This window comes from Nyctereutes procyonoides, unplaced genomic scaffold (assembly GCF_905146905.1).
Source record: "Nyctereutes procyonoides isolate TBG_1078 unplaced genomic scaffold, NYPRO_anot_genome, whole genome shotgun sequence".
NCBI classification, from domain to species: Eukaryota; Metazoa; Chordata; class Mammalia; order Carnivora; family Canidae; genus Nyctereutes; species Nyctereutes procyonoides.
Window position 1 is genome coordinate 2,971,556 of NW_026575030.1, and position 27,784 is coordinate 2,999,339.

The window sequence follows — 27,784 nt, forward strand, 5'->3', positions numbered from 1 at the left end:
ACGCTTACTACTGCAGAGTCTGCTTGAGACTCTCTCTCCCTCTTCCTCTGCATTCCCTCCATGCTCCCTTGCTCTCTCTCTCTCTCTCTCTCTCTCTCTCTCCTCCATAAAATAAATATATACATATTTAAAAAAATAATTGGGGAAAATTCAGTGTATAATGGTAGTGAAGGTCATAAAATATTAAAAGTGTAGAACTCATTTAAAGAAAATACACAACTTATTGAGGAAAGTCAAGAATTTAATAAAGAGATATACCATGTTTCTGGATGTGAAGACCAAATATTACAAAGCTGGTAATTCTTTCCAAAGTAATTTAAAGGTTGAATTAAATTTTAAATTCAACCAATTGAATTAAAACCAATTGAATCATAGGAGGGGAATGAGGAAAACTTAATAAAATGATTTCCCAGATCATATAGAAAAAAACAAATGTTTGAGAGCAAGAGGAATAACAAATGATGGTTTTCTATATTAGATATTAAAATAGTATGAACTTACAGTAATTAAAACAGTATAGTTATGGTTCTAGATCAGGTAAATCAATAAAACAGTATAAGTCATATGGCAATAAATCTTACCGGGACGCCTGGATGGCTCAGCAATTGAGTATCTGCCTTCAGCTCAGGATGTGATCCTGGGGTCCTGGGGTCTAGTCCCACATCCGGCTCCTTACAGAAAGCCTGGTTCTCCCTCTACTATGTCTCTACCTCTCTCTCTGTCTCTCATGAATAAATAAATAAAATCTTTAAAAAAATTTTAAAAATAAACCTTACCATGTTTAGTACATATAAAAAAGACATCACATATCAACAAGGAAACAAAGGCTGAATCTGCAAATGTTCTGGAACAATTCTATCATTATTTGGAAAGAAAATAAGATGTTTACCTGACAGCATGATGTGAATCTCATATGAATTAAAGAGGTAAATGTACCAAAAAAGGTAATGGAAACATTATTAAACTTGAAGAAAATAGAAGTGACTATTTAATTGCTCTTGGGTGGGAATAGACTCTCTAATTATAAAATCAATGAAGAAAATCACAAAGGAAAAAGATTTATTTGACTTTATAAACATTTAAAAGTTAGGAGCATAAATATATAACAAAAAGAATTTAAAAAACAGGAAAAGAAAATATCAGAAGTAAAATAATTTTTGCTGTCCTCAAATACATGAAGATTTAATACAAATTCATAATGGAAACATTGTGATAGGAATTTGGGCAAAGAATACAAAGGGACAATTCACAGAAGAGAGAGTATCATTAGCTAATAAACATAGGAAAAAATTTAGCCTCTTGTGTTGTCAAAGAAATAAAATGTGAAATAATCAAAAAGGATGTTTTGCCTACAAAATTGGCAACATATTTAGAGGTACTAATCGGGATTGGAAAAGGAGCAGTGGTACTCACATACTCTCCTGGGGAAGTGAAAATCGATAAAGCTTTTCCAGAAGGCCAAATGGCAAGGTATATCAGGAATCTCTGAAAACATTCTAGGGCTTTCACCCATCAATTTTATATCCACGCTCCATTCCAAGAACATAATTTATCATTAAAATGAGATTTATGTTTAAGGACAATCTTTGAAGCATTATTTTTAAGAGCCAAAGTGAGACATTTTTAAATAATCTGTAGTATATCCTGTAATAAACTCTTGTGCATTCAAGTAACTATGCTACCAAATAATTTTTAATGGTGTGGGAGAATGTTCACTCTGTTTTAAGTGAGAAAAATTATCATTCAATAAAGAAACTGTCATACAATATATATATTTATACCTCTACAAAGTGACACCATATCAATGGTGGTTGTGTATGGGTTGTGTAATTTTGAATAATTTTTGTTTTCTTCATACTGTTTTGTGTATTTCCCTTTTTTCTGAAAAAGTCTTAGTAATTTTGAATCAGGAAAACTGAGACTGAGAACTTACTCCAGATCAGAATTTATCTCCTTATCTGTTTCTTATTCCTAAAACTCTCCAAAGGATAGACATCGCTCCCAGTATGTATATACTGTACCCATATCTGTTTCCCTCTCGTGAGATTAAAATGATAAATGTGTAACAAATTTATCTCACAAGTATATTGTGAAACATGATTTCACATGTTGGAAAGATGGAAGAATGGAAACATGATTTGGAAGAAAAGGTTTAATAAAAGTATAAGGAGTTGAAGTTTGTTAACATATATGTCTCAAGTCAACATATTAAATTATTTTTGGTGACTATCAGGCCTGGGCCTGGGCCTCAGACTAAATAATAATGTCTATAAAATGTTAGTTAATAACATTAAAAAATATATCAACCTCCAGCTAGTCTATCCAGAACTTACTCTGGTGTTAAGAATGTTCTCCAGCTATACTCTCTGATATGGTAGCCATTTAGCCAAACAGCATTTGAAATATAACTAATGTGACTGAGAAACTGAATTTTTTAATTTATTTAATTGAATTTAAAAATAAACAGCCACAAGTGGCAAGTGGCTACAGCTCTACAATGTAGCATTACTGTGAATTGGGCATCTTCTTCAGTGCTTTCTATGCATTACCTCGTTTCAACTTCACAACAACCTGCAATCCAGGTGTTCTTTATACTCTCATTTTATGGCTGAGGAAGCTAAGTGGTAAGGAGGATGGGTGACTTGGATAGGATGAGTGCTAATAAGTTGTAGAGCAATAATTCACACCCACACAGGCGATATCAGAGCCACTTGCATGCATTACTCCATACTGCCTCCCATACATAATACAGGGCCTGTCACCTGACAGGCACTTGCAGGTGGAAATGACAAACTAACGGAAGTCAGGGAATTTTATGGGGATGAGCAAGATGAAGACTACACCTTGTCCCTCCTTGGTGAATCCACTCTGCATTGAATGCATTGCAATCCACACATAAAGAATCCCCCAACATGGGATGCCTGGGTGGCTCAGCAGTTGATTGAGGTCTGCCTTCCACTCAGGCGGTGATCTCGAGGTCCTTGGATGGAGTCCTGCATCTGGCTGCCCACACAGAACCTGCTTCTCCCTCTGCCTATGTCTCTGCCTCTCTCTGTCTCTCATGATTAAATAAATAAAATCTTTTTTAAAAAAATAGAATCCCCCAATCATGAGAGCAACTTCTCAGCAGGAGGAGAAGGTCTTAAGACTGACTACACATGGTTGTTGAGTTGCTGCTTTTTCCTGAATCAAACTCTTCTCATTGAAAATATCTCACAGCCAGGGGCCCAGACTGCACACAGGCGAGAAGGCATATTTGCTGAGTACATTTGAAATACTTGGGCAGCTTTTAATGTACTTTACAGGATGTGACAAATGAGTGTCTGTGTAAATCAATAAACCTTTCTGTGAAGGGACTAATGGTTTTATGTGAGTAGCAAGGCAACGCACATGGAAACCAGTATTCTTGTTTCCTGTCAGTATTTTTAAAGTTCACTGTCATAACTCTGTTCCCCTTGACCTTTATCAGTGATACCTAGCAGAGATTTGCTAGTTGAGTTCTAACTGGACATCTCACCTATCAACCCCCGTTGACTTTTCCCTCAGTGTCTGATAAATGCCTCCTTCACACCTTCCTTTCTCTTGAATTGCTCATTTCTTAACCATGTCATGATTGTTCTTTGAATAATAATTGACTTCCTCAGATTTTAGAATACCTCATTTCAGACTAATACAGGTGTGGGTTTTTTACCTTGATGCTTTAAAATCAGTTTTATTATCATTGTGGTGCACAATAATAATAGCTATTGTATGTGAATGTTGGTAAGTGAAAAATCAACATGCACAGAAATTCAGGAATCCTCAAGTGCTGTGGAACTAACAGCTCAAATGCTAATAGAAAATGAGCACCTTTGGTTTTAAAAAGCAAAATACATGTCACCTAGAAATATGAATAAGTCTTATTTCTGCTCTCAAACATAAGAAGATGATCTAACATCATTATGGCTGAAACCCTGTACTAGCATTTGCAAATTGCAACCAGCCCCTTTCAAGCCCCTGACATATACTTATATGCAATTAATTAATGCACAGAACAACTCTGCTCTTTGCTCTTTTAATGTAGTTCTTTATATAGCCCTGTCTTGATAGTATCCCAAAGCTACGTTTTCAAAGACAGCAATTTTAGGACAGCTTAAAGAAATACAAAGAGGCTGGTTTTTTATAAGGGACTTTAAGTATTTTTTCTATTGTAAATATATTATACTGAGACAATCCTATTTCATGTCACATGTTGTTTACTTAATGCGTTTCCACCCAGAGGTGAAACATTTAAGTGGGATTGCATTGTGGGTATTATTTTGCTAATTAGCATCCAAATGTGGGACTTGGGTTATGTAAATACAACTCATCCTTAATGTGAACAGTGTTTTCTGGAGCTAAAAAGACAGTTCCAAGCCTGTGAAGTGTTAACTGCCATCACACTAGAGCAGTTGTCTGATTAATTACGATGGTGTGAACTTGGTCATGTTTTTGAGATGATGTTCCCTCCAGAGCAATTGACTAGATAATTGTGCTCTGGCTGCCATGGGACCTTAGTAGAACTCAGCAGGTGTGAGACCTGTGCCTGGAGCTGTCTCAACCTGTCCTCACTTACTTGATCAAAGGGAACCCACTCTGTGAAGGTGTCTCCTCAAATAAACTGGCCAGAAATCCTGCCGCCTTTAAGGTTAAAATTAAGATTTATTTAATACTCAAACTATCAGAACAAGTCATCCAAATGATCAGTGTAATGGGTAGAAGGACAGAAAAAGAGAAAGGAGAGGCTTCATTTTTGTCTATAAAATGGAGACTGGATTTGATAAAGTTGGGATCTCTTTCAGCTCTGGAATTCTGGTGTCTAATACCAGGAGATGAATTATGACAGCTGGGTAGACAATCATTATTTTATACCTCTGGGCTACAGTTTCCTTTATCTATAAAATTACACAATTAGAGTTGATACCCCAGTTCCTTCAGTTCTAAAAGATATATTCATGAAAATGAAAGTCCTATGCCAGTAGAGGCTTAATGTAATTCATATGTATGAATATATATGTGCATTCCCACCCCCACAGAGGACATTTGGCCACGTGTGAACTTTGGTGTCAAAACCCGGCAAGGGAGGGACGCCTGGGTGGCTCAGCGGTTTAGCGCCTGCCTTCGGCCCAGGACATGATCCTGGAGTCCCGGGATCAAGTCCTGCATCGGGCTCCCTGCGTGGAGCCTGCTTCTCCCTCTGCCTGTGTCTCTGCCTCTCTCTCTCTCCCTCTGTATCTCTCATGAATAAATAAATAAAATGTTAAAAAAAAAAAAAAAACAGGCAAGGGCATCTGGTATATACTGGGTAGAGGCCAGGGATGCTACTAAACATCCTACAATACAGAGGACAGCACTTCCAAAACAAAAAATCACCTAGTCCAAAATGTCAGTTGTGCTAAGATCGAGGCACCCTATTTTGTGTATAAGTATGGGGGGGTATTTTTTGGGTTTGTGGGTTTTGTTTTTCTTTTCTTTTTTTAGGTTTTTCAGTTTTCATCTTTTTGTTCTTTGTGGTTTGCTCCAAGGCCAAAATCAATAGTGTTTGGGATCACAAGCATTATTTTGATTGTCTTACAAGCCTGATCTTTTAGACCTGGAAAAAAAGAAAATGTTACACAAGTTACAAAGAAAGTACTCCTGCAATTCACCGACATGACAGCAAGAGGAAGTAGCATGAATGTAACAGGTGTTAACATTTGGAACAGTGCTTGTAACCGTTCCTTTCTAGACAATTCTGGGACCCTGTTACAAGCCCTTCATATATCACTGCTGATTTCCTTCAAAATGAAATAGGACTTTACAAAACTCTTCCTAGACCTTAGTTTTGGGGCACTTGAGTGTTCCTATTCTCACAGTGCTGGCATATGCTGTGTACACACACACACACACACACACACACAATGCACACGTACTCTCTCATTATATAGAAGAGTTCTTCATATATAATTTGCTCTAACCAGATCAACAAGACATTGTTTTCCTCACCATCTGTTGAGACATGGAAATAAGCTTTGCTGTACACAGCCCTACATTTCATCTATGTTTGTCTTAATGAGACTTCATTCTGGTTTGGTTACCCTTCTCTCTGATCAACAGATTGCATCAAAGTCTGGTTTAGAGAAAGGAGGCCAGCTAAGCCGTGTGAGTTCTGGCAGAAGTTGGCTGATCTCTGCAGGGACTCGAAGAAGGGAACAAATGAGGGCCACACATTTCAGAACTTTGTAAAAGAGATTGTTTAAACCATGACAGAAGTAGAATTATGGTCCTCTTCTTCATCTTTTAAGGATCTTTGATTTTATGATTATTTATATTTGGATAATTAACATATATGATTTCAAAGAAATCTGGGATTTTATAGCCAGAAAAGGCTTTGGGGATGATCTGGTCCAGCATGTTTATGAGAGGGATAAAATAAAGTCAAGAGAGGTAAAGCAACTTGATCAATGCCACAGTTAGTAAATGCCAGAATTTGAAACACAGGTTCCTGGCCATTGTCTCTGACACATTAAGCTCCTGGAAAATGTTTTTAAGACCACCAAACTACAACTAAAACACTGGATTGCTTGATGGCACACTATGCTTATATTTAAAATATCTCTATGAGGACAGCCCCGGTGCCCCAGCGGTTTAGCGCCGCCTTCAGCCCAGGGCATGATCCTGGAGCCCTGGGGTCGAGTCCCACATCAGGCTCCCTGCATGGAGCCTACTTCTCCCTCTGCCTGTGTCTCTGCCTCTCTCTCTCTCTCTCTCTCTCTCTCTCTCTGTCTCTCATGAATAAATAAATAAAATCTTTAAAAAAATAAAAACTTAAAAAGATTAATTTAAAAAATAAAAAATAAATAAAATATCTCTATGAGACATCATCTAGATATAAAATATTTCCTTAGTAGCATCACTGGGTAGGTACACAGTGTGCACGGAGATTCAATATTATCTTGGTAAAGTGATGTGTAATTCAAACAGAAAAAAATCTTTTAATAAAATTGTTGGCTGCCAGATTTCTAGCCTACATGTCTATTATTGTACCTGAGCTGGGCTGTAAGCTGAGGTGTTTACTCTTCTTTTATCCTAGCCCTCAGGAAGGAATTACATTTCAGTTCCTCTCATCCCTTATCACCCCAGGGTCCCAAGTGCTTAAAAATATCTGCCAACTCCCACCCACTCATCCACACAAAGCAACCCAGGAAATTTTAAAAGCTAAGAATGAGAGGAGTTAGGGTAGTATATAAATGTGTTAGCTCTCTTCTTTCCCCTCCGTTTTCAAAGCAAATCCTACTGCTTGCCAATTCTCTAAAGAGAAGCAGAAAATCATCCCACCCCCTTTTAGCTCTTGGACTTGGAAACAGGGAATGTGGCTTCTACAAGGGTATTGACTTTAGCATAACATTTGGGAGTTCAGGATGGGGAGAGATTTCCTGTAGTGGTTTAGAATACTTGTGATTCAGTCAGGTCTGTGCAACCTGAGGACAGTCACTAAATCTCTTTGAGCCTCAGATTGCTTGTCTGTTAAATGGAGATAACAACAGACTCTCCACATGAAGATAATGTATATTAAGTGCCGGGCACTGCGCCTGGCACCTGGTAATCATCAGTGGGTGTTAACTGTTTTGCCACTGTCATCATCATTTTGTATAGCTCCCTTCCTCTTCTCATCCCAGCTACAGCAATGACTCCAGCCCTGGCTTTGTCTTAAATCAAGCATGGAAGCCCATGCTTCCAACTCCTGGATAGACCTTTTCTAGATGTTACTTTCACATCTTAAATATACAAAACTGAACTCATTATTTCTTCAAAACTGATTGTTTTGTAAACTGCCACAAATTCAAGGGTAACTATACTCTCACAATGAGATATTATTGAGATATTATTTTTTTGTAACCCTAGTGGAAATTTCTGAGCACAAATTGATGGAAATAAGTCAAGGAGTTTCACATGTCCATGTAAGCTGCAGCTAATGGCCACACCCAGACTAAATTATCCTTAGACACAACATTACCTGTTGCATTCTATCCTTGCAAGAAGGCAGGCAGTTTTGAGTGTTTGAGAACAGCTGTTGCCCAGTCCTGTGGGAAAACAGATGAAAGTAGGAAGCAGGCTGAAGGGCGGTTTCCATGGATTGTCTACTGTCCAACTGCTCCACCAACTGGAAGGGCAGTTGTTGTGAGTGGAAAAGCCAAATGTTAGGCTTAGTAATTAAACTGAACCACAGTCTTCCTAAAGCTTACTATCTTTTCCTTGTGGATTCTTAAGCAAAGGGACACTATTCTTCCCTAAAAACAGTAGGTACAGTTAATGTGAGACACTGGCATGGCCAAAGGAAAGAATTTCACAAAAACATGTAAACAATGGAAGAAAGGTGAGAGGGATCAAGGTGACTGCTGGCAAATCTTGCTTAAACAAGGCTTATACCTTTGTTGCAATTTTGTCTTCTCCATAGAAAGGGGAAGAAATCATTATGTAGCATAATAATACATATCTTTTTCCTAAAAAGCACTCACAATACTATATATCTTACTTTGTTCCCCATTTCTGCTAAAGACTTTATCACCCTCTCAAAGATCTGAGATTAAAAGCCTTCATGGCACCTTCCCTTAGCTCTCCTCATCTAGCTTGTGGTTGGGAGCTGGTGAATCTGTTTTGAATTGTCTCTCAACTGAGCGTCTTTCTCCCCCCTCCTTGACATCAGGCAGGTCATCCTTGTTAGGGATGCTGCCGTCACATGTTTTCTCATTTCCCTATCTCCTCCTGCAGTCCCTTCAGTCACTGGTGCTGGGGTTAGTTATGAAAATATGCATTTGTTCACGTCCCTTCACCCTGACATCTGGCTCCTACCACCTCTGTGTCCTCATCCCTAATTAGTGTCACCTGCTGTCCATCCACTGACCTGTCATGTGGAACCAGGCTCCCCAAGCCCACTGAGGCCCTTCTGAACTCCTTTGCCCTCAAGTCCTGCCTAGAGCTCTATTACTTATTTGAGGGTTTGTTGTGTGCATGTGCGTGTGAAATGTGGTTACGGAAAGGAGCATGAAATATATATTGACAGTTAAGAATGATAAAACAAAGAAATTGAGGAACAGCCACTAGGTCAACAAATGAAGTATTGCCAATTATCCAGGACCCCTTGTGGGCTACTCTCTTATCACACTTTCATTTCTCCCTACTGGAGGTAATAATTAACCTGATTTCCATAATGATCATTCCCTTGCTTTTTGAAAAAAAAAAAGTTTTATTTTTTATAAATACTTCTAAACAATGTAATTTAACTTTTCTGATTTTAAACTCTGTGTATGAAATCATGTTGGAAGATTGTATGTGTTTGTGTATATATGTGTGTATATATATATATATATATATATACATATAGTATACATGTATACAGCTATAGATAGATAAGATAGATATAGATATGTAGTTGATCCTTGATCAACAGAGGGGTTAGAGGCACCAACCCCCTGCACAGTTGAAATTCTACGTATAACTTTTAGATCCCCACTTAGCTACTCGTAGCATAATGTTAACTAGAAGCTTTATTAATAACATAACCAGTCAAAATATATTTCATATGTTCTATGTATTACTTACTATGTTCTTACAATAAAGTAACCTAGAGAAAAGAAAATGTTAAAGAAATCATTAAAAAAAGAAAAGAAAATGTTAAAAAAATGTTAAAAAAAGCAAAGAAAATGTTAAAGAAATCATAAGAGAAAATGTACATTTACCAAAAAAATAAAACAAAACAAAAAGCCCTGTATGTGAGTGGACTCATGCAGTTCAAACTCATGTTGTTCAAGGGTCAACTGTATATATATATATATATATATATATATATATATATATACAGTTATACATGTAGCTATACTCAGTTTTTTATTCTATGTAGTATTCTCTCATATAATTTTACCAGAATTATCCATTGTCCTGTTAATTTTTATTTGATTTTTTTTTCTCTGTGGGACATGATAATAAAGCTGCTGTGGTGCACTTGAGTGGCTCAGTGGTTGAACGTCTGCCTTCAACTCAGAGCATGATCCCGGGGTCCTGGGATCGAGTACGGCATCAGGTTCCCCGCAGGGAGCCTGCTTCTCCCTCTGCCTGTGTCTCTGCCTCTCTCTATGTGTCTCTCATGAATAATCAAATAAAATCTTAAAAAAAAAATAAAGCTGCTATGAATGCATGTGTATGGCCAGCCTGGTATATGTATTCACAGGCATCTATAGTTAATGTACCTAGTCACGGCATTGCTGGGTCTGAAAGGTATATCTTCTCCTTCAGTAGGTTAAGACAAACTGTTCTAAAATGGGTGTAGTAATTTACAGTCCTACCAGTGGTATCTGAGAGTTCCTGTTGTTCCACATGTTCACCAACACTTGCCATATGAGATTTTTCCATTTGTGCCAATTTGAGGTGTGCATGGGGGCACTTGACGGGATGAGCACTGGGTGTTATTCTGTATGTTGGCAAATTGAACACCAATAAAAAATAAATTTATTATTAAAAAAAGAGATGGTATGTCTTTGTAGTTTTAATTTGAATTTTAAAAAAGATTTTACTTATTTATTCATGAGCCACACACACACACACACAGAGGCAGAAACATAGGCAGAAGGAGAAGCAGGCCCCATGCCGGGAGCCCCATGTGGGAACTCAGTCTGGGACTCCAGGATCATGTCCTGACACTTAACTGCTGAGCCACCCAGGCATCCCTTAGCTTGCGACTTTAAGTAACTCCCACTATTGGGTAAAATGATTCCTGGAACACAGGCTTCTGTGTTTGTTTTCTTTCCATTTGTCTTTCAGTTTCTGTGTAGCTCAGAGGTCAAAGAGTCCTATTCCTGAAGGAATTCCCAGTCAGTTCCTCAACCTGAATCAGGTACTTCTTGGTAGAGGAAGAGGAATACTTACTGCTTAAGTATTTTGAAGAACAAAACATAAATAAATATAGTCTGAGAAATGTCTAAGATACCAGGTGTTCATCCTCATCTACTAAGAGGCAGACGAGTCAGTTTGAAGGAGTTGCTTTCAAGTCATAGATTTGCTATCTTTGAAGCACATCTAGGGGGTAAATCTGTTTAAAGGTTGCTTTTGCTAAAAATCTTAGAGTTCCTGAATTGTTGGCTCTGTCATGATTGGAAAATGCTTGTTACATCTTGAGCTCAAATATGTAATTTGTTGAATTGCTCAGATTTTCAATTTTAATAGGAATAATTTGACAGTGCTATTAAATGTTTGGAATAATGAAATGTTTGTACCACTCTTTAAAAACACATACTTGTCTGACATAGAAATCTTCACTTCCCTGAATCTATGCAAGTCTAACTCTCAAACACAGTCTTTTGCAGGCTGCATGCATGAGTTTTCCTATTCTAGCTGGTATGTATGTGGTCAGGATGGGGCCACATACAAAAGAAAGTGGTGGGTAGGAAGGAGTTGCAGGGGAGGGGTGGTCAGGAAAGACTACCTTAGCAAGTGCAGAGATGAAGGAAGGAATCTCATTAAATGAAGGAGATATGTGTACTAATAGCTGTATGACACTTTATCCTTGAGTTTCTGAAACTAAATTGTATAAACAGACCTTAGGAAGAGAGCAGAGCTGGGAGTGGCATCGAGCTGAGGCCTGATGGTCACCACTGAGTCAAGTAGGTTCCTGAGTGAAGTCACAGCAGAGCACAATCCGTTAACCCTTTCTCTTAGCAGATATAAATGGCATGTTTATACCATTTGAGAGTTATTCTCAAGCTCTGTGGTAGATGGGAACAATGGTGTGCAGAAGCAAGCTCATACTAGCTTTTGAGATCCACTTATTTTTTTCAAGAATTTTGTGAGTCTGTCAGTAAACACAGCAATTATTATTAATTGAATTCTGACATTTACAGGTCAAGGTAAAACACACTCAAAACTCATCACTTCCTGATTACTTTACAACATTTTACTATTTGTTTTACATTAGTTTCAGATGTACAACATGATGATTCGACAACTCTGTGTATTATGCTCACCACAGGTGTAGCTGCCATCTGTCACCATATAATAGTATTACAGTACCATTGACTATATTCCCTGTGCTGTACCTTTCATCCCTGTGACTTATTCATCCCATACCTAGAAACCTGTACCTGCCACCCCAGCCCCTCTGTCAATCACCAGTTTGTTCTCTGCATGTATGGATTCGTTTTTGCTTTTGTTTGTTCATTTTATTATGCTAGACTCTACATATGAGTGAAATCATATGATATTTGTTTTTCTCTGATTTATTTCACTTAGCATTATACCCTCTAGGTCTATCCACATCACAAATGACAAGATTTCATTCATTTTTAAGGCTAAATAATATTTCTTTGTGTGCATATTCCATATATTATTTACCCATTCATATATTGATGGACACCTAGGCTGCTTCCATAATTTGACTATTGTAAAGAGTGCTGCAACAAACACAAGTGACATTTTACTATTATCCGGTCTCTATACCCTGTACAGTGAAGATACTATATGGTGTGCTACTGTGCATCTTCTCCCAACTCTGTACTTGAGGGCTCAGAATCAACTACAGTGGCAGTATTTACACCATGGAAATTGCAGAAGACTACAAAGCAAGGCTCTTCTCTACCAGAGAAGGGATCATTAAACAATTGCCAGCACTAGCTCCAAAGAGGAGCTTGTTTTGCTAAGGTGAGAATGTGGTCCCTTCCCAAGTGTTTATGTGCAGCTCTTCTCTCAGCTCCCTGAGCTACTGGCTACCCTGCATCTGGCTCAGCATGGCTTGGTTACTCCATGTCAGTCTAATGGGTTTAGTTGGACTTTCCTGTTATTGTTTATAGTATTGGGTATAAGGGTGAGGATAAAGTCAGCAACTGTGGCGATTTGCCCACATGTCATTCCGGTGGCCTTTGCAAATGACAAGGGTTTGAAAGTAAGTTTGAGTAGAATCAATAAACAGGATCTTGGATGCATAAAACAGAAGTGTTTATCCTCCTAACCAATTAATATTTCTTCTTACAATCCTAGCTGCAGTGTACATCCTTGGGAAATAAGAATTGTAAGGGTCAGAATTACAAATGATCTGGGTGCTCTTCTGTGTCCTGGGCAGTGCTGGGTATGGGAAACAACACTGCTTGCTTTCACTGAGCAAGGATGTGTGGGATGGGGGGATGTCAACCACCCTGTGCTGCATGTGGTAGGTGCCCTAACCAAGGGGTGACAGGGTGCTGTGAAACATGAAAATAGGCACCTGGCTCAGTGGCATCCGAAGTCAGATAGAGGACTGTTTTGTGTACAGTTTGAGAAGAACTCTGAGTAGCACATTGTTCCTTTCAATGACCCTAAGACATGATGGAGATTATCATGTTAATTCTTTTCAGGCCTTACAGGAAAGCCCAATAGGTGATCGCTTGCAATATGATTTCAAGGTGGAATGTGACGCCCTATTCCAGACCACTCTACACCCCTGCAAACCTGCCCACTTTCTAATTCCTACAATGCTACAATTAAAGATTCACTCCCTAATCCTCTCTTAAAATGCAAATCCTCTTAGTGCTTTACTTATCAGCTTTGAATCTTAATGTGAAGGAAGTTGGGAGTATCTCTCTGAGAGCAGGGTTTTCTGTAGGGGAGGGTATTAGATAAATGGGTGCTAGCAAGTGGAAGTAAGGAGATAAGAGAGAAGTGAGGGAAAGGAGAAGGGGAGGCCACTGATGAAAGTGCCAGTGCCAGAAGCTGGCTTATATGTGAGGCTATTTAAAACACCCAAGTGTAGGGCACCTGGGTGGCTCAGTCAGTTGAGCATCTGAGTCCTGATTTCTGCTCAGATCATGATCTCAGGGTTGTGGATCGACACCCATGTCAGATTTGCTAGGGGGCAAATCTGCTTGAGATTCTTTCCCTCTGCCCCTCCCCACACTTGTTCTCTCTCTCTCTCTCAAAAAAAAAAAAAACCCAGGTGTGAGGGCCCAGCTTACACTTCTCTTGACTGAAATCCCCTGTCCACAGGACACGCCCTGTCTGACACCTCTCCCCCTGCTAAGCCTGTGAGCTGCCTAGGTTTGGATGGGAGTTGTTCTACAAAGGACATAAGGAAACGAACATTGATTGAATCCTATAATGTGCCAGGTTCTGTATTAGATGTGTTTTACATTCATCATGCCATTCAACATCAAAAGAGTGATGGGTATTTATTACCCTCTTGTTTACCAAGGAGAAGACAGATTCAGAGCCTGAGTGACTTGCCTGAGGTCAAAGCAGGGGAGAGGCAGCACCAAGATCCAAATAAACACTTACCTGACTTCAAAGGCCAGGCTTCTTTCCACTGTAAAAAAATAAAAAGGAAATTTAAAAAGCACACTCTGGCCTCCCATTAGAATCTCCTATTTTCCTCCTAGGATGATATACCCTTCTTACCACCCTACCACCTACTGACTCCACACATGGATTTCTTTCCTATATATCCCCTGTAGGCAAGAAAATTATCAAGTTTTTTGTCTGTTTCTGTTGTGAAAGCATTGCCTTTTATTATTTTTCAGATATAATACAATATCAAGTAATATTTTTTTCTAAATCATAAATATTTTTTCCTATTCTACACACACACACACACACACACACACACACTGTCATATGCTCTCAGTGGCTGTTCCCCGCAGTGAGAATCACTGAGGTATGAGAGAAGTGGATTCATAAACTGAATAAGAGAAAGCAATGCACAAAATTGCATATTTTCATCTATATGGAGTGAGAATCTCTATGGTAAGTGCTACACTACAAGTACTCAGACGGTACGTCGTGGAAGCAGAGAGCAGGCACCTGTTCCACCTCAAGAGAAGGCTTGTGAAGGCTTCCAGTGGAGATGACAAGCTTGGAGGCCACCTCCAATTCCAGAAAAGCACTCAGGAACTCCTGAACAGTTCAAAGCTGACAATTAACGAGGGGGTAGCAGAGGGTAACAACTGCCTTCATTCCGAAACCAATTCATATGAGACACTGGTTCTCAAAATAGGATTCCCAGACCAGCAGCATCAGCACCACCTGGGAACTTGTTAGAGATGCAAATTCACAGGTCCTTCTCTAGATGTCCTGTGTCCAAACTGATGGTGCCCAGCAATCTGATCTAATGAGCATATCAAGTCATTCTGATGCATACTCAAGTTTGCAAGCCACTGGCCTAGAGCCCCACTTCAGTACTCAAATTCTGAAAGGATGCAGATATTTTACCATAAAATGTTTATTTAATTCTTCAAAAATGAACCTGTGAACAGGTCTGCATAGTATGTTCCCCTTGCAGGGAATCCTGAACTACTTGAAACAGGGATGCCATTTTTTTTTTCAACTTAGGTGCCCACTGCCTTGTTCTGGGTCTGGACTCAGTGGGCATACCGGGAAAGCAAGGACATTTTGATGATGTGTCTGCATGTATGGGCACACAAGTGTCCATGTTGTTCCTGTGGTGGATGGGCACAGCTTATAACTATTTCCTGAAATTTTTTAGGATGACAGAATTTGCTTCTGAGCTGCATAGGAGCCCTAGACCCTGGCTGGGTATAGAGACTCTAACTCTTAAATAAAGTCACTGGGAAACACCCCTTAGCCACCTATCCCTTGCATATCCACTACAGTGACCAGACATGGTCAGTTGAATGATGCAGACCCCATCAGTTTCACCTGATGGTAAAAAAGGAAAGAAGATTCTATACCCAGGTCGAGTTCTCGGTGTCTTTTGTACTGAGGCTCTCTACCACTCTGCTAAATTAAAATGTGCATACTTGGATGGCATGCTTGATGGCATACGTAGCCCCTCCCATGGTGCTTTATACTTCTAGTGTTTTTAGACAGCTTTCAAAATAGAATAGATGACAGTGTAATTAGGGATATTTGGGGCCTGTCTGTGTTGTGCTTGGAAGGCTGGATGTGAAGTTCCTTGGCCCACAGACCAAAGCCTCTAGGATGTCACTGTAGTCAGCCAGGAAGTTATTTAACTAGTGCCACAGGACTCTGATTCAGGGTGGCAGTCATAAAGGAGTACACTTTCCCACCTGTGAGGCCAAACCATGATTTCTTGCCCTTTTTCTGATTTTTCTACCTTTGCTGAACTGAGGGGTTTTCTACAAGCTGGGAAGATGTCATTTTGAAAAAGGCCAGGCATGCAGCAGTGGTAGCCACAGGGATGCATCCTTTTTAACTACTGTGGATAGGATTTTTTCTCTTCTCTTCCTTTTCCCCTCCTTTTTCCATCTTCTTTCCTCCAGACCATTCTACCTCTGCTCAATTTCTACCACTTTCATTTGCACACCATTAGTTTGTTCTCATTTATCATTCTTGAACCTAAGATTTTCTCTGCAGTGGATGTTTCCTGGCACCTGACATTATTCATTTCCATAATAACTTGACAGTGTCTACACTCAGGGTTCTTACGTGGTGAGATAATTTATTTCTGATTGCTAATACAAGCCAGATGTCATTTTCCTGGTATTTTGTTCAAAATTACAACATTATCTTTATTCATTCCAATGAGGACTTTTCCTGTAGGTTTGAGTAGGCTTAGTCAAAGGTCAAGTGACCTCTTCAAGAAATATCTTTCCTATCTCATATAAAATTAGTCATGTTTTTTTCTCTAATCTTATTGAATGATAGCTTTTAATGTGAGAAATTAGTTTGTTTCCTCTACTAAGCTTTCTTCTTTGAGGTAGCTCTTATGTTTTATATATCTTTATATCCTCCATAGAAAGCTTCTTGGAGAACAGTGAGAGATCAGTAACAGGATGCATGCAGGGAAGAAATGATGTTCTAGCTCACCCCTAAATATGTCCAATCAGCTTATCTTGCTGTGTGACCTTTGAGGCCTAAAATGACTGTTTTATTCTTCTCACAATTTTGTGCATCATAAATTTGAAAAGGACACACTGGATTTATCTCTAATCCATGTGCTGTCAGCTAGATTTAGAAGATCCATTTCCAGGATGGCTTCTTTATTTCCATGTCTGGGCTCTATCCCTACACGAGGCAGCTCATTCTCCAGAATCCCTCCATATGGCTTGGGCTTGATACTATTTCGAGATACCGGCTTTCTTACATGGTACCTCAAGACACCAAGAGCTAATGTTCTGAGAGACCAAGGTAGAAGCCAAAAGAATCATGGTATAACCTTGGAAGTCCTCAAAATGGCATGTTGGCCACATTCTATTATTCATACAAGTCAGTAAGGCCAGTTCAGTCAAGGAGATATATCATAAAGCATTTACAACCATCTTTAATCTACCACTATGACAATACTAGTGATGAGTGAAATTAACACTCATAAGTAAGGAGCAAAAACTCAATTCCTCATACTCTCATACTATAGAGAAGTAGGAACTTTAAACATTCTGCCTGTTGTGAAAATGTGTCAGATGATGTATACTGTTTTTTGTTTGTTTGTGTAGAAACTATAGACAGAAGAATAATAAATTGACATATGCAAAGAGTAAAAATTATTCATTTAATTTCCTACCTGTCTAAAGATATTATCAAAAAGGTACTTCAGGATGTATCTATATGTATGTGTATGACCACCACTGAGAGGACGTAGGTAAAAAGTGCCTGACATAGATTTTGTGCAATTGATATTAAGTACATATAAATATGAAAATGAGTTTTAATTTTCACCCAAAAGTCTAGTAAAAATGCATTAAAATAAACTTTCCTATTTTGAAAAGAGACATTGAAGGCTTGATCCCTATCTTGGAGAGCTTATAGTTTAGCTGGAGAAGAATAATAATATCCATAAAAGTAATAATCCCATTTAAAGACATTATCATTGATTGTTGACATGTATGACCCTGCCTTATGGTCAAGTTCAAACTAATGAACATAGGAGGAATAGTGGAATTTAAAAATCACTATCATTGTAATAATTGTTTTAGGCAAAAAATGATTAATGGATGCTAAAATAAATGAACAAAATGTGGGTATTTAGATATTTGCATAATCTCAAAGACTTTGGATAGTTACATATTTTCAAAATAACTTTCCATTAGATAGTTGTGATTATAAAGGGAAATTACTTTTTTAGTGGTGAATCTGGCAGACACCAAACTAACGAAGTGATCAAAGTCGACACACTTGTAATGAGATAAATCTCTATCACATGCCTCTTCCTCATGATGTACTGAGAAGGACACAATATCATTGCTGTAATATTCTTGCCAGAAATACTTTAATGTAACCATGAGGAAACATCAAACAAACTCAGATTGAAGGACATTCTACAAAATAGCTAGCCTGTATTCTTGAAAAATGTCAAAGTCACGAAAGACAAAAGAACTCTTCCGTGTTACAGCAAGACTAAAGAGAAATGATAACCAAATGCAGCTCTGGAAACCTGGAGTTGGTCCTGAGTGCAATAGGACATTAGAGGGATAATTGATGAAATTTGAATAAGGTCTGTAGAGTGGATTAGGTATTATATCAAAGTTAATTCTTGAATTTGATAACTATACAGTGGTTATGTAAGAACATTATTTTGTATATTACGAGGTCAAAAGGAATCATGTCTGCACCTTTCTTTCAAAAACATTTTTTTAAATCATCTCTGATTATAAATAGGAATAAAACAAATGCTCTAGTAAGTGTGGTAAAAAGATAAACTTTGAGGAATTGGGAGGAAAAATGAGAGATATTCTTTATAATGGTTTCCAAATCTTCTTGTACATCTGAAATTATTTCTTAAAATGTAATATATGCCCCATTTTATTTTTTATGTTCAGATTTCTGAGACTGGAAAAAAATGAGTGGCATTTAGAAGGGTCTGTAGGGAAGTGGAACATATTCTGGGCTCCTGCAGCAGAACCAGAGGTACAGAACCAAGCTCAGCAGAAGTGAGCAGGGTGGCTCAGTTGGTTAAACAACTGCCTTTGGCTCACATCATGATCCCAGGGTCCTAGGATCAAGTCCTGCATTGGGCTCCCTACTCAGTGAGGTATCTGCTTCTCCTTTTCCCCCTCCACCCCCTACTCATGCTTTCTCCCACTATCACTATCCCTCTCTCTCTAAAATAAATAAATAAAATCTTAAAAAAAATTAAATTGAAAAAAAAAAAAGAACTGGAGGTACAGCCTTAGGAACAAGAGGTGGGCCTTCATGAGAGACCCAGGAGCCTGGACTGATGTGACAGCAAACACAGGTAGATGGTTGTTGAACAGAGGAGTAGGAACAGAGTATAGGAGGTGGAAAGCCTGCAGGGGAGTCGTTACTTAGTACAGAGGGAACCCTTTTGTGTAGAACTGTTCTGACTTTGGTTCATGGAAAAGGATGTTATGTTAGTCCATTCATGCTACTATAACAGGATACAATGGACCAAGTGGCTTAGAAACAACAGAAATTTATTTCTCATAGTTCTGCAGACCTGGAAGTCCAAGATCAAGCCTTTGGCATGGTCAAGATCTGATGAGGGCCCTCTTCCTGGTTCCTAGCCAGCACTTTCTCACTACATCCTCACATGGTGGAAGGGAGCCAGCAAGCTCTGTGGAGCCTCTTTTATGTAAATCTGAGTTGATGTTTGAGGATTCAGCATTCATGTTCCAATTACTTCCAAAGCCCCCCACCCCCCCAATACTATCATATCAGACATTAGGATTTCATCCTATGAATTTCTGGGGGAACACAGACATTCAACCATGAAAGATGTATTAAGCAAATTCATGGTATAGAGAGATTTTAAATCTAATTAGCATTTAGTGAATTACCGTGCAACAGCAATCTAGAAGCATCAGTCCTTTTGGTCATTGGTGAGCTCTAGCCCGCATTTGTTCACAGAGCAAGACCTCTGAAAAACATAGTTCCTTTTAAGTATACGTTCATTTAGACCCATCCTCCACAGTGAACCAAAATAATATGGGTTTACTCTATGAAGCGGTTTGTTTTATAAAGACGTGTGAGAACACTATAGAGATGAAATCAGGCACATATTTAAATCCTCGGAACCGGGAATCACAAGGAAACCACACTGAGCTCTAGGGACTCAGTCTAGCAAAAGCTTTTGGTTGTTGTAGAAGACAAAGCTGAACACAGAGACCCACTGTTATATTTATCATGCATGCTCTAATTACATCCTCTGGGGATACTGATTTAATAACGTAATTTCTTGAAGTACGAAAGACCTGTGTCGTCATTCCTGTAATTCTCAGTAGTAACACTTGCTTTTTCTCTTTTCCTCCCTCCCTTGTCCTTTTTCATTCCTGCCATGAAATGATTCACTGTTTCTTTAAATCACATTTAATTAAGGTTTGTTTTTCTATTCTTCCCTTTTGTTTTTTCCTCTGTTGCCTCATGTTGGTAGCAGGTAAATCCTGATTTTCTAATAAATGCAAATGGATTAAAGAAGATCACGAGTTCAAGATTATTTTAACTTCACTGGCATAATTGTTAATATCGCTCTTGTCCCCTGGGATATGTAGGATTACATCGATTAAATTGGTCTCTGTAACTGAACACATTAACCATAAGTGTGACGACTGTGTCTACCCCAGCACCCTTTAGGTGTTTAATTTGCTTGCCTGTAATAGATTGTCAGAGCAGTGAATGTGAGGCAAGTAATGTAAGTGGTATAATGATGGTAATTATCTGAATGGATCGATTGTAGTGTTATTGCAACATGATATTGTGGGTAGGAGTGAGATAGAGACATCCCATATAAATTCCCATTTTCAGCTTTATTTCCTTACACGTTTTTTCCAAGACATTTAAAGTGAAAACAGCATAAACTGGCACTGTCATTCTCTCCTTTATCTCTTCCCATTATCCTTTGTGCCACTGCCTTCCTGAAACCAGCAGACCCCATGCAAGCTCAATTTCTCTAAAGAAAGCAGTGACTTTATAGAATTGGAATTCCATCAGTCCCCCCGTGATTCATAGGATCCAAATATTTGAACTGGGAGTCACTTTGTAGATTGGCTAGGCTCTTCCCTTCATTTATTACCTAAAGATCTGTGAACCCAGCAAGGTTAAATGACTCGCTAAAGGTTTCACAACTGGGTGTTGTTGGGTAGACTGGAATGATGGGGATAGAATCTGGAGCCAGTGCTCCCACCTGGGCTGAGGGAGGACCTGGGAGGTTATACCAGTTGCAGGTATGACACACGTTCAGTGTGATAGGCCACTGCAGTCCCTCAAGGAAACAGTAACAAGCAATAAGGAAATAGCTTTCCATTGAGTATCGGTGGGTGGGAGATGGGATTGAAAAGACGAAATAGTCTAGGTTTAACCAATATTGAATAAGTCCAAACAGATGGTCAGCATGAGGCTAGAATCACTGGGCTATGGGGTAGATGTCTGCCCATGACAAGAATGGAAAGAACATGGCAGGGTCCCACCTGAGAGACAGGAGTGCTAGCTAGAATGACTGCTACAACAGAGATCAGGTCCAGAGGAAAGGAGTCAAAAGCAAGTATTAGAGCTGAGACCTGAAGGAGAAACAGGGGTTGGACTCATAGGACCCAAACCAGGAATAGGTCAAGATGATCTAACAGTGACGAGCACATCCACAAAGGCTTCTCTTAGCAATTTCCCTCAACTTTCGTGCCCCATTTTCATTTGATCACTTCACTTGAGTTTCATTATTGATCAAAACAACAAACTGGCCTCAATCTGGAGCTTTGTACACATCAGTCACCAGAGGCACAAATAGGAGCACATATTACCATACTTTCTGTATTACCAGAAAAAAAGGAACATGAGAACTTCAAATCACTGTTAAGTAGAAAATAAACACCAGATACTCACAAAACTGTGGCTGCAAGCCTGTGTGTCCCAGGAGAGAGAGGCAGCAGGTTGCGTGGGGAAAGTTCTCCTAGTTCTGACCACAGATGGAGACCAGAAGTGCCCAGGGCTGGCTATAGGGCAGGGCTTGAAAATGTAGGGGACCTGAGGTGACTGTCCAGAGAAGCAAGGCTTCTGGGGAGAAGGAAGCAAGGAGAAAAGAGGTGCCATTTGAAGATCTGGTTCAGAAGAGAAGAGGAAGAGGGAAAATTTGAAGATGCTAAAGAAATAAAGGAGAAATGTAAGGCCAATCTCCTCCAATCATCGTGTGGTAGAGAAAGGGTGAACAGTAAAACACACTGATAAAGCGGAAAAGAATGTGACAAGAGGATTGGTAGGAAGAAGGACTGAGGGGAAAGTTGATTGTGGCATATGTAATTGAGGGAGCCAAGGGACATGATTTTAACCAGATAGTAACAATTAAGTAAGACATAAAAAGGAATAAAAACTATTAAAGAACCTGCAAAAGGTGGAGGGGAATGAAGCAGAAGAGGTAGTGAGGAGGTGATACCTCACTGAGTGTACCTTTTAGTAGAGTTTTGACTTTAGGGATCTTATTACTGTTCTCTATATTCAGAAATTGGGGTGAAATGCACAACAGGAGGAGAAACTGAATCTGACTACTGTCAGAAACAAATTAACTGAACTGCACAAAGGAATTGATAGCATCACCCCAGGAAAGGGAGACAGTTATCAAACTAGTAACTTTTGAACATTTGAACATAGTATCATTACTATACACCCCACATTCTAAAAGAAAAAGCAATTTGTGAATTCTTATACTATATTCCATGCCATCATAATCTTGTTTGCACTGTGGGATTGAATAAAGGAGGAAATGTATGGCTGCCTGTGTTCTCACTGTAGAAAAGGAAGACACAGATATGAAAAGGGGAAGGCAAAGCAGAAATCTGTAGTGGTTGGAGTGTGTGTGTGTGTGTGTGTGTGTGTGTGTGTGTGTGTGTGTGTGTAGGTATGGTGAGGAGAGAGAGACCCTTTCACTGAAAGGGACTAGAAGAAATGGCCTCTCAGTAGCAATTGGCATACATTAATAGCCAGATCTTAGTTTCCAAGTATCATTCCCCAATGAAAAGCAAGTAGGATTCCATGGAGAAATGGTTGATTTCAGAAATAGTGCAAAGAAAAAGCAAAGTGGGCTTGGAATGTTTCCCTGTGCCTAAAAAGAAAGCCTTTTCAAAATGATGAAAACATGTCAAAAGGCCACAGGTTAGAGAGGTTCACTTTCCCAAAGCTGGGACAACTTGAGCATCAAAGTAAATAAATGCAGTAATGACTTAGAACCCTTTCAATAATAAAAGAATCCATGTATTCAGACTAGGAAATAATAAATAGGAAAAGCATATTCTTATGATAGAATGTAAACTCATAAACGTAGGTGGGATAATGGGGTGAGAAATCACTATGTACAACCATAGGAATCATTGATTCGGGCAAGATTCATCAATGGTTGCTAAAATAAATTGATGAAAATTTGATGAGAAATATTTTCATAGTCTAAAGACATTTCTGAACAATATATTAACTACATAAGGAAAGTAACTCTAGGAGTGGGGAGATTTGGCAGATCCCACCTTAAGCAAGTGATCAAAGCTAACATGTCCAGTAATGGTGACATGGACATGACCAGTTCTGGTATGATGCACTGAGAAGGACCCAGCATCATTCATATGCTATTCCTGCCAAGTGTACAGGAGGAAACTTGAAACACGCCCAAATTAAGGGACATCCCACAAAATAATTGGCCTTTACTCTTCCAAGAAAGAAAAAGAAAGGAAGAAAGGAAGAGAGGGAGGGAAGAAGGGAGGGAAGAAGAGCGGGAAGAAGGGAGGGAAAAGGAAGGAAAGAAAGGGAAAGGGAAAGGGAAAGGGAAAGGGAAAGGGAAAGGAAAGGGAAAGGAAAGGAAAGGAAAGGAAAGGAAAGGAAAGGAAAGGAAAGGAAAGGAAAGGAAAGGAAAGGAAAGGAAAGGAAAGGAAAGAAGGAAGGAAGGAAGGAAGGAAGGAAAAAAGAAGAAGAAACTAATATTATGAAAAACAAAAGACTATTCCAGATTAAAGCATCCTATATGAATGACAAATAGATGCAATAGATGCCTGACCCTGGATAAGTTTCAAGACTGGAAAAATTGCTGTTATGACATTGCTGGAACAATGGACGCATTGGAATAGATACTGAAGATCAGATTGTGTATTGTATCAATTAATATTTCCTGAACTCGACAACTGTACTGTGGTTGTGTGAAAAAAATGTTTTTGTCTTTAGGAAATATATACAGAAGTATTTAGGGGTAAAGAGCATCATGTCTGTGACTCACTTGCAAGTTGCAGGGAAAAACAATGAAAGAAAAAGGGAATGATCTAATCTCTCAAATGTGGCAAAATGCTAACAGTTGGTGAATCTGAGGAAAGGGTATGTGGGAGTTCCTTATACTTTTCTTTTAGATCATCTGCAAGTTGACATTATTTCCAAATAGAAAGGGTTTTTTTTTTTTTAAAGAAAAATCTGATGGGAAGAAAATTTAAGATAAAATGTTGATCTTTGTACCACCTAAAAATCACACCATTCTTTTGAATAAAGATTTAGATCTTTTTAGATATAAATTATTTAGAGCTCTGTATCCTCTACTGATTTAGAACTCTGTATCCTCTGCACTTTTTTTTTTTAAAAGATCTTATTTATTCATGAGAGACACAGGGACATACGAAGAGGGAAGAGAAGCAGGCTCCAGGCAGGAAGCCTGATGTGGGACTAGATCCAGTCACCCCCTGAGCCAAAGGCAGAGAAGCTCAACTGCTGAGCCACCAAGGTGTCCTCCACACTTTCAAATGTCAAGAAGGGTTGTAGTGAAAGGGTAGGTAGAGCTGAGTTTGCCTGGGGGTGGGGGGTGGGGGTGGAGGGTGCATGCTCTTTGTTGCAGCTTTGGGAAGGGTTCACTTGCATAGCTCAGGATTCAGACTAGGCCAGTAGTAGCAGAAGGGGACATAGGTCACCAGTTGCAGAAGGCAGTCCCCATGTCACCATTTTATGTTCCTTCTAAAAACCTAGTATGCGTATACCTATGTCTTTTTCCCCTTCTTGTTCCACTAGCAGCCAGATAACCATATTCAACTGAGTCTCCTCTAGTAACCTGTTTAAGATTCAGCTAGCCTCGTGGTTCTGAGGTTCAGGAAAGCAGTAGTTTTTAAAAGGGAGGGGGAAGGACTCAAGTATACCTCAATTGTTGAATTTCTCATTATATTCTTATGCTTAATAGCCATCGATTAATAAGGAAAACGACGTGTGTGGTTTGTCTTTGGATTGATGCTTTCGTAGGTTTACCTGAGATTCTTTTCTGTGGCCTAAACAAATATCAGGTTGTGAAACTGTGACAGGTCTTAATGAAGTGGATTAAGGCATTTCGTACATTTACATTTTCGTAGAATGAAATAAACATGGTAATCCTTTTACAGAACACTCTCACATCAGGCCATGATTTGATTTGCTCCCTGTTCAGAATATCAAGTTTCGCATTTCTTTAAATGGTAATGTACTTTTGTGAACAAGCTGATAAGACACAAGTCATCCCTGAGATATTTATAATAGTACTTAGAGCAAACTTGTCAAAGATTCTCCTAAAAGATTGTCTTGGATCCTGAGGAGATATATTTAGTAACTGTACTGAATGAGTTGTCACCTAACACAACATTTCATTGATTTATTTGTATTATTTTTGTATCTCACTGCAGGCAGAGAATTCAGCTTTGGCTTTGGAAAATGAAAATCAAAGGGAACAGTATGAGCGATGTCTTGACGAGGTAAGCTGACTAGAAAGGTTCTTCACAAAAGGCCGGACTATTTAGGGATCCCTTGGTTAGATCTTAATAGATTTCTGTTACGGCCTCTGTAGAGCATTAGCATTCTGTCCTCCAGAGGAAGGTTGTACACATGACTGTGGACATTGAGAAGGAAGGCCAGTCTTTCTCTCCCACCCTCTCCCTCTTCCTTCTCTCCCTATTTTATTATACAGGCATCTGTAAGTCCCTTTTGGTTATCATTTAACATTCTTGGGGCACAGTTTGGGGAATGCTTCACTGTATGATAGATTCCTTCTGTCCAGTAAGTGTGATCCCCAGCCTGTGAATGAGAAAAGCCGATCAAAGCCCACTGCATCTCCAATTGGATGCTGTTTCTGAAAAAGCAAATCCTTGATAGAGTGGGTGGGGGCGATATTCGCAGTTGGCAGCCGGGGGGGGGGGGGCATCAATAGATTGAGAACCAAGCCAAGAAGAGAAAAAAAAAGTGAGGAAGATAATTTGAGCAGAATGGGAGAAGACAGAGCCACCCACGTGAATAAACTTGAGAAATATTATTTAATGATAATGAAGAGATGAAGGCAAAGATGGTGGGCGTTTCTAAGTCCTTGGGAGGCAAGGGGAAAATTGAGGTGTGTGCAGGGCCCTCATTATCCTCAGCCATTCCCTTCACACTCTGTCAGGAATCCTACCATCCGTCTCTGTGGTAACACCCGGGCAGGATTGGTCACTCACCTCACTGACAAGCTCTCATCTGGGATTTTCTTGGTGATTGGAGTTACTACTTTAATGAGATGAGTTTTTTAGTCATCTGCCTGATACCCTAAAACTTGCACATACCTATCTTGTCGTCTTAGGAGTTGTTTGAAATAGCTGACGCAGGTTTTCAGAAAATAAGCACAACAACATTAAATCATGCTCCATTACCTTACCAGTGAAAACTAGCATGTAGGTCTAAAGTCATTTCCTCCTCACTAACAATTAGGTAAGGCTTCTCCAAAAAAACTCCTCTTGATCCTTCTTCCCCTCTCCCACACTGCCCTAGAAGGTGATGGATTATGCTATGAAGAACACAGGTTCAGATCCCACTTATGGCATCACCACTGCTACCACATACCTCTCTCCTCCCTCGAAACTGGGAGTGGTCTCTCTCCTCAGAGTTGCAGTTGTGTCCAGTATTTTCTTACATTAGGGATTCTGAAAATGTGACCCCTGAACCAGCAGCGGTAGCCTCACCTGGAAGTTGTTAGAAATGCACAATCTGAGGCCCTGCCCCATACATCCCAAAGAAGGGACTCTGGGAATGAGCCTGGCAATCTGTGTGTTTGCAGGCTCTTCAGGTGATGATGACACACCCTACAGTTTGAGAGCCACTGTCCTCAGAACATGGACTACTTTGCCTTACAGTTACATATGTTTAATAGAAGAATTTTCAACATGTTTCCAGAAGGTTACTTAATGGTTTAATATTTCTAGCCATATATATCAGTTACTCAAGCAAAATGGTATTTGCAGTGCACTGCCCTGTCAGGACCTAAACAGACTTGAAATAATCTTTGCAATGCCCAGAGTTAAAGAATAGCTGGAGTAAGTTGACATAAAGGGGAATGATGACTCAGTCTGGTGAGGCCAGTTTAGTACTTCTCCATGCTGTCCCTCAGGCTCCTGGTCCAATCAAAGTTTGGGGCAAGAAAAACCAAATAGATCCAAGGATATTGAAAGGCACAAATATTGCCCTTAGGTCATATGTATTGATCAGCAAATTTTCACTTTAACCTCCTGTACAGAATTTCTGATGAGATTGAATCTGTATTCAGAAGTTAAATTTATGTGAATCTTACCACAAGAACTTATTTGTCAAAATTCTCCCACGGTCATCCCTCCCTATCAGTCATAAAGCTCACAGCATTTCTTTATGGAAACTCATAGTCTTGTTTTCCATTTGCTACCTATGCCTGCATTCTGAAGGTTTCATCAGAATGTGTGGGGTCAAACATAATTTTTCATCCAGAGAATTATTTCATATGGAGCTTCTATTGAAGACAGATTTTTTAAAGGCAGAGTCCCTCTCTTCTTAATTGCAAAAATTAACTGTTGCCAAAGAGGTGATTTGCAACTCAGAACCACCTTTGAGCTGTACAAATGTTTTGCATTCATGATACTGGCCCCTGATTACA

General features: G+C 39.2%; 1 protein-coding gene across 16 annotated transcripts in view; it reads left to right on the forward strand.

Annotated features, from left to right (window-relative positions):
- NCKAP5 (NCK associated protein 5) overlaps window positions 1-27,784 on the forward strand; it is a 947,559-nt gene that overhangs the window by 720,129 nt on the left and 199,646 nt on the right. For all 16 annotated transcript variants that reach the window (XM_055316283.1, XM_055316284.1, XM_055316277.1 and 13 more), the window contains one exon: window positions 25,542-25,610. In XM_055316283.1, the coding sequence (XP_055172258.1) occupies window positions 25,542-25,610 (69 nt within the window). The remainder of the gene's footprint in view (window positions 1-25,541; window positions 25,611-27,784) is intronic.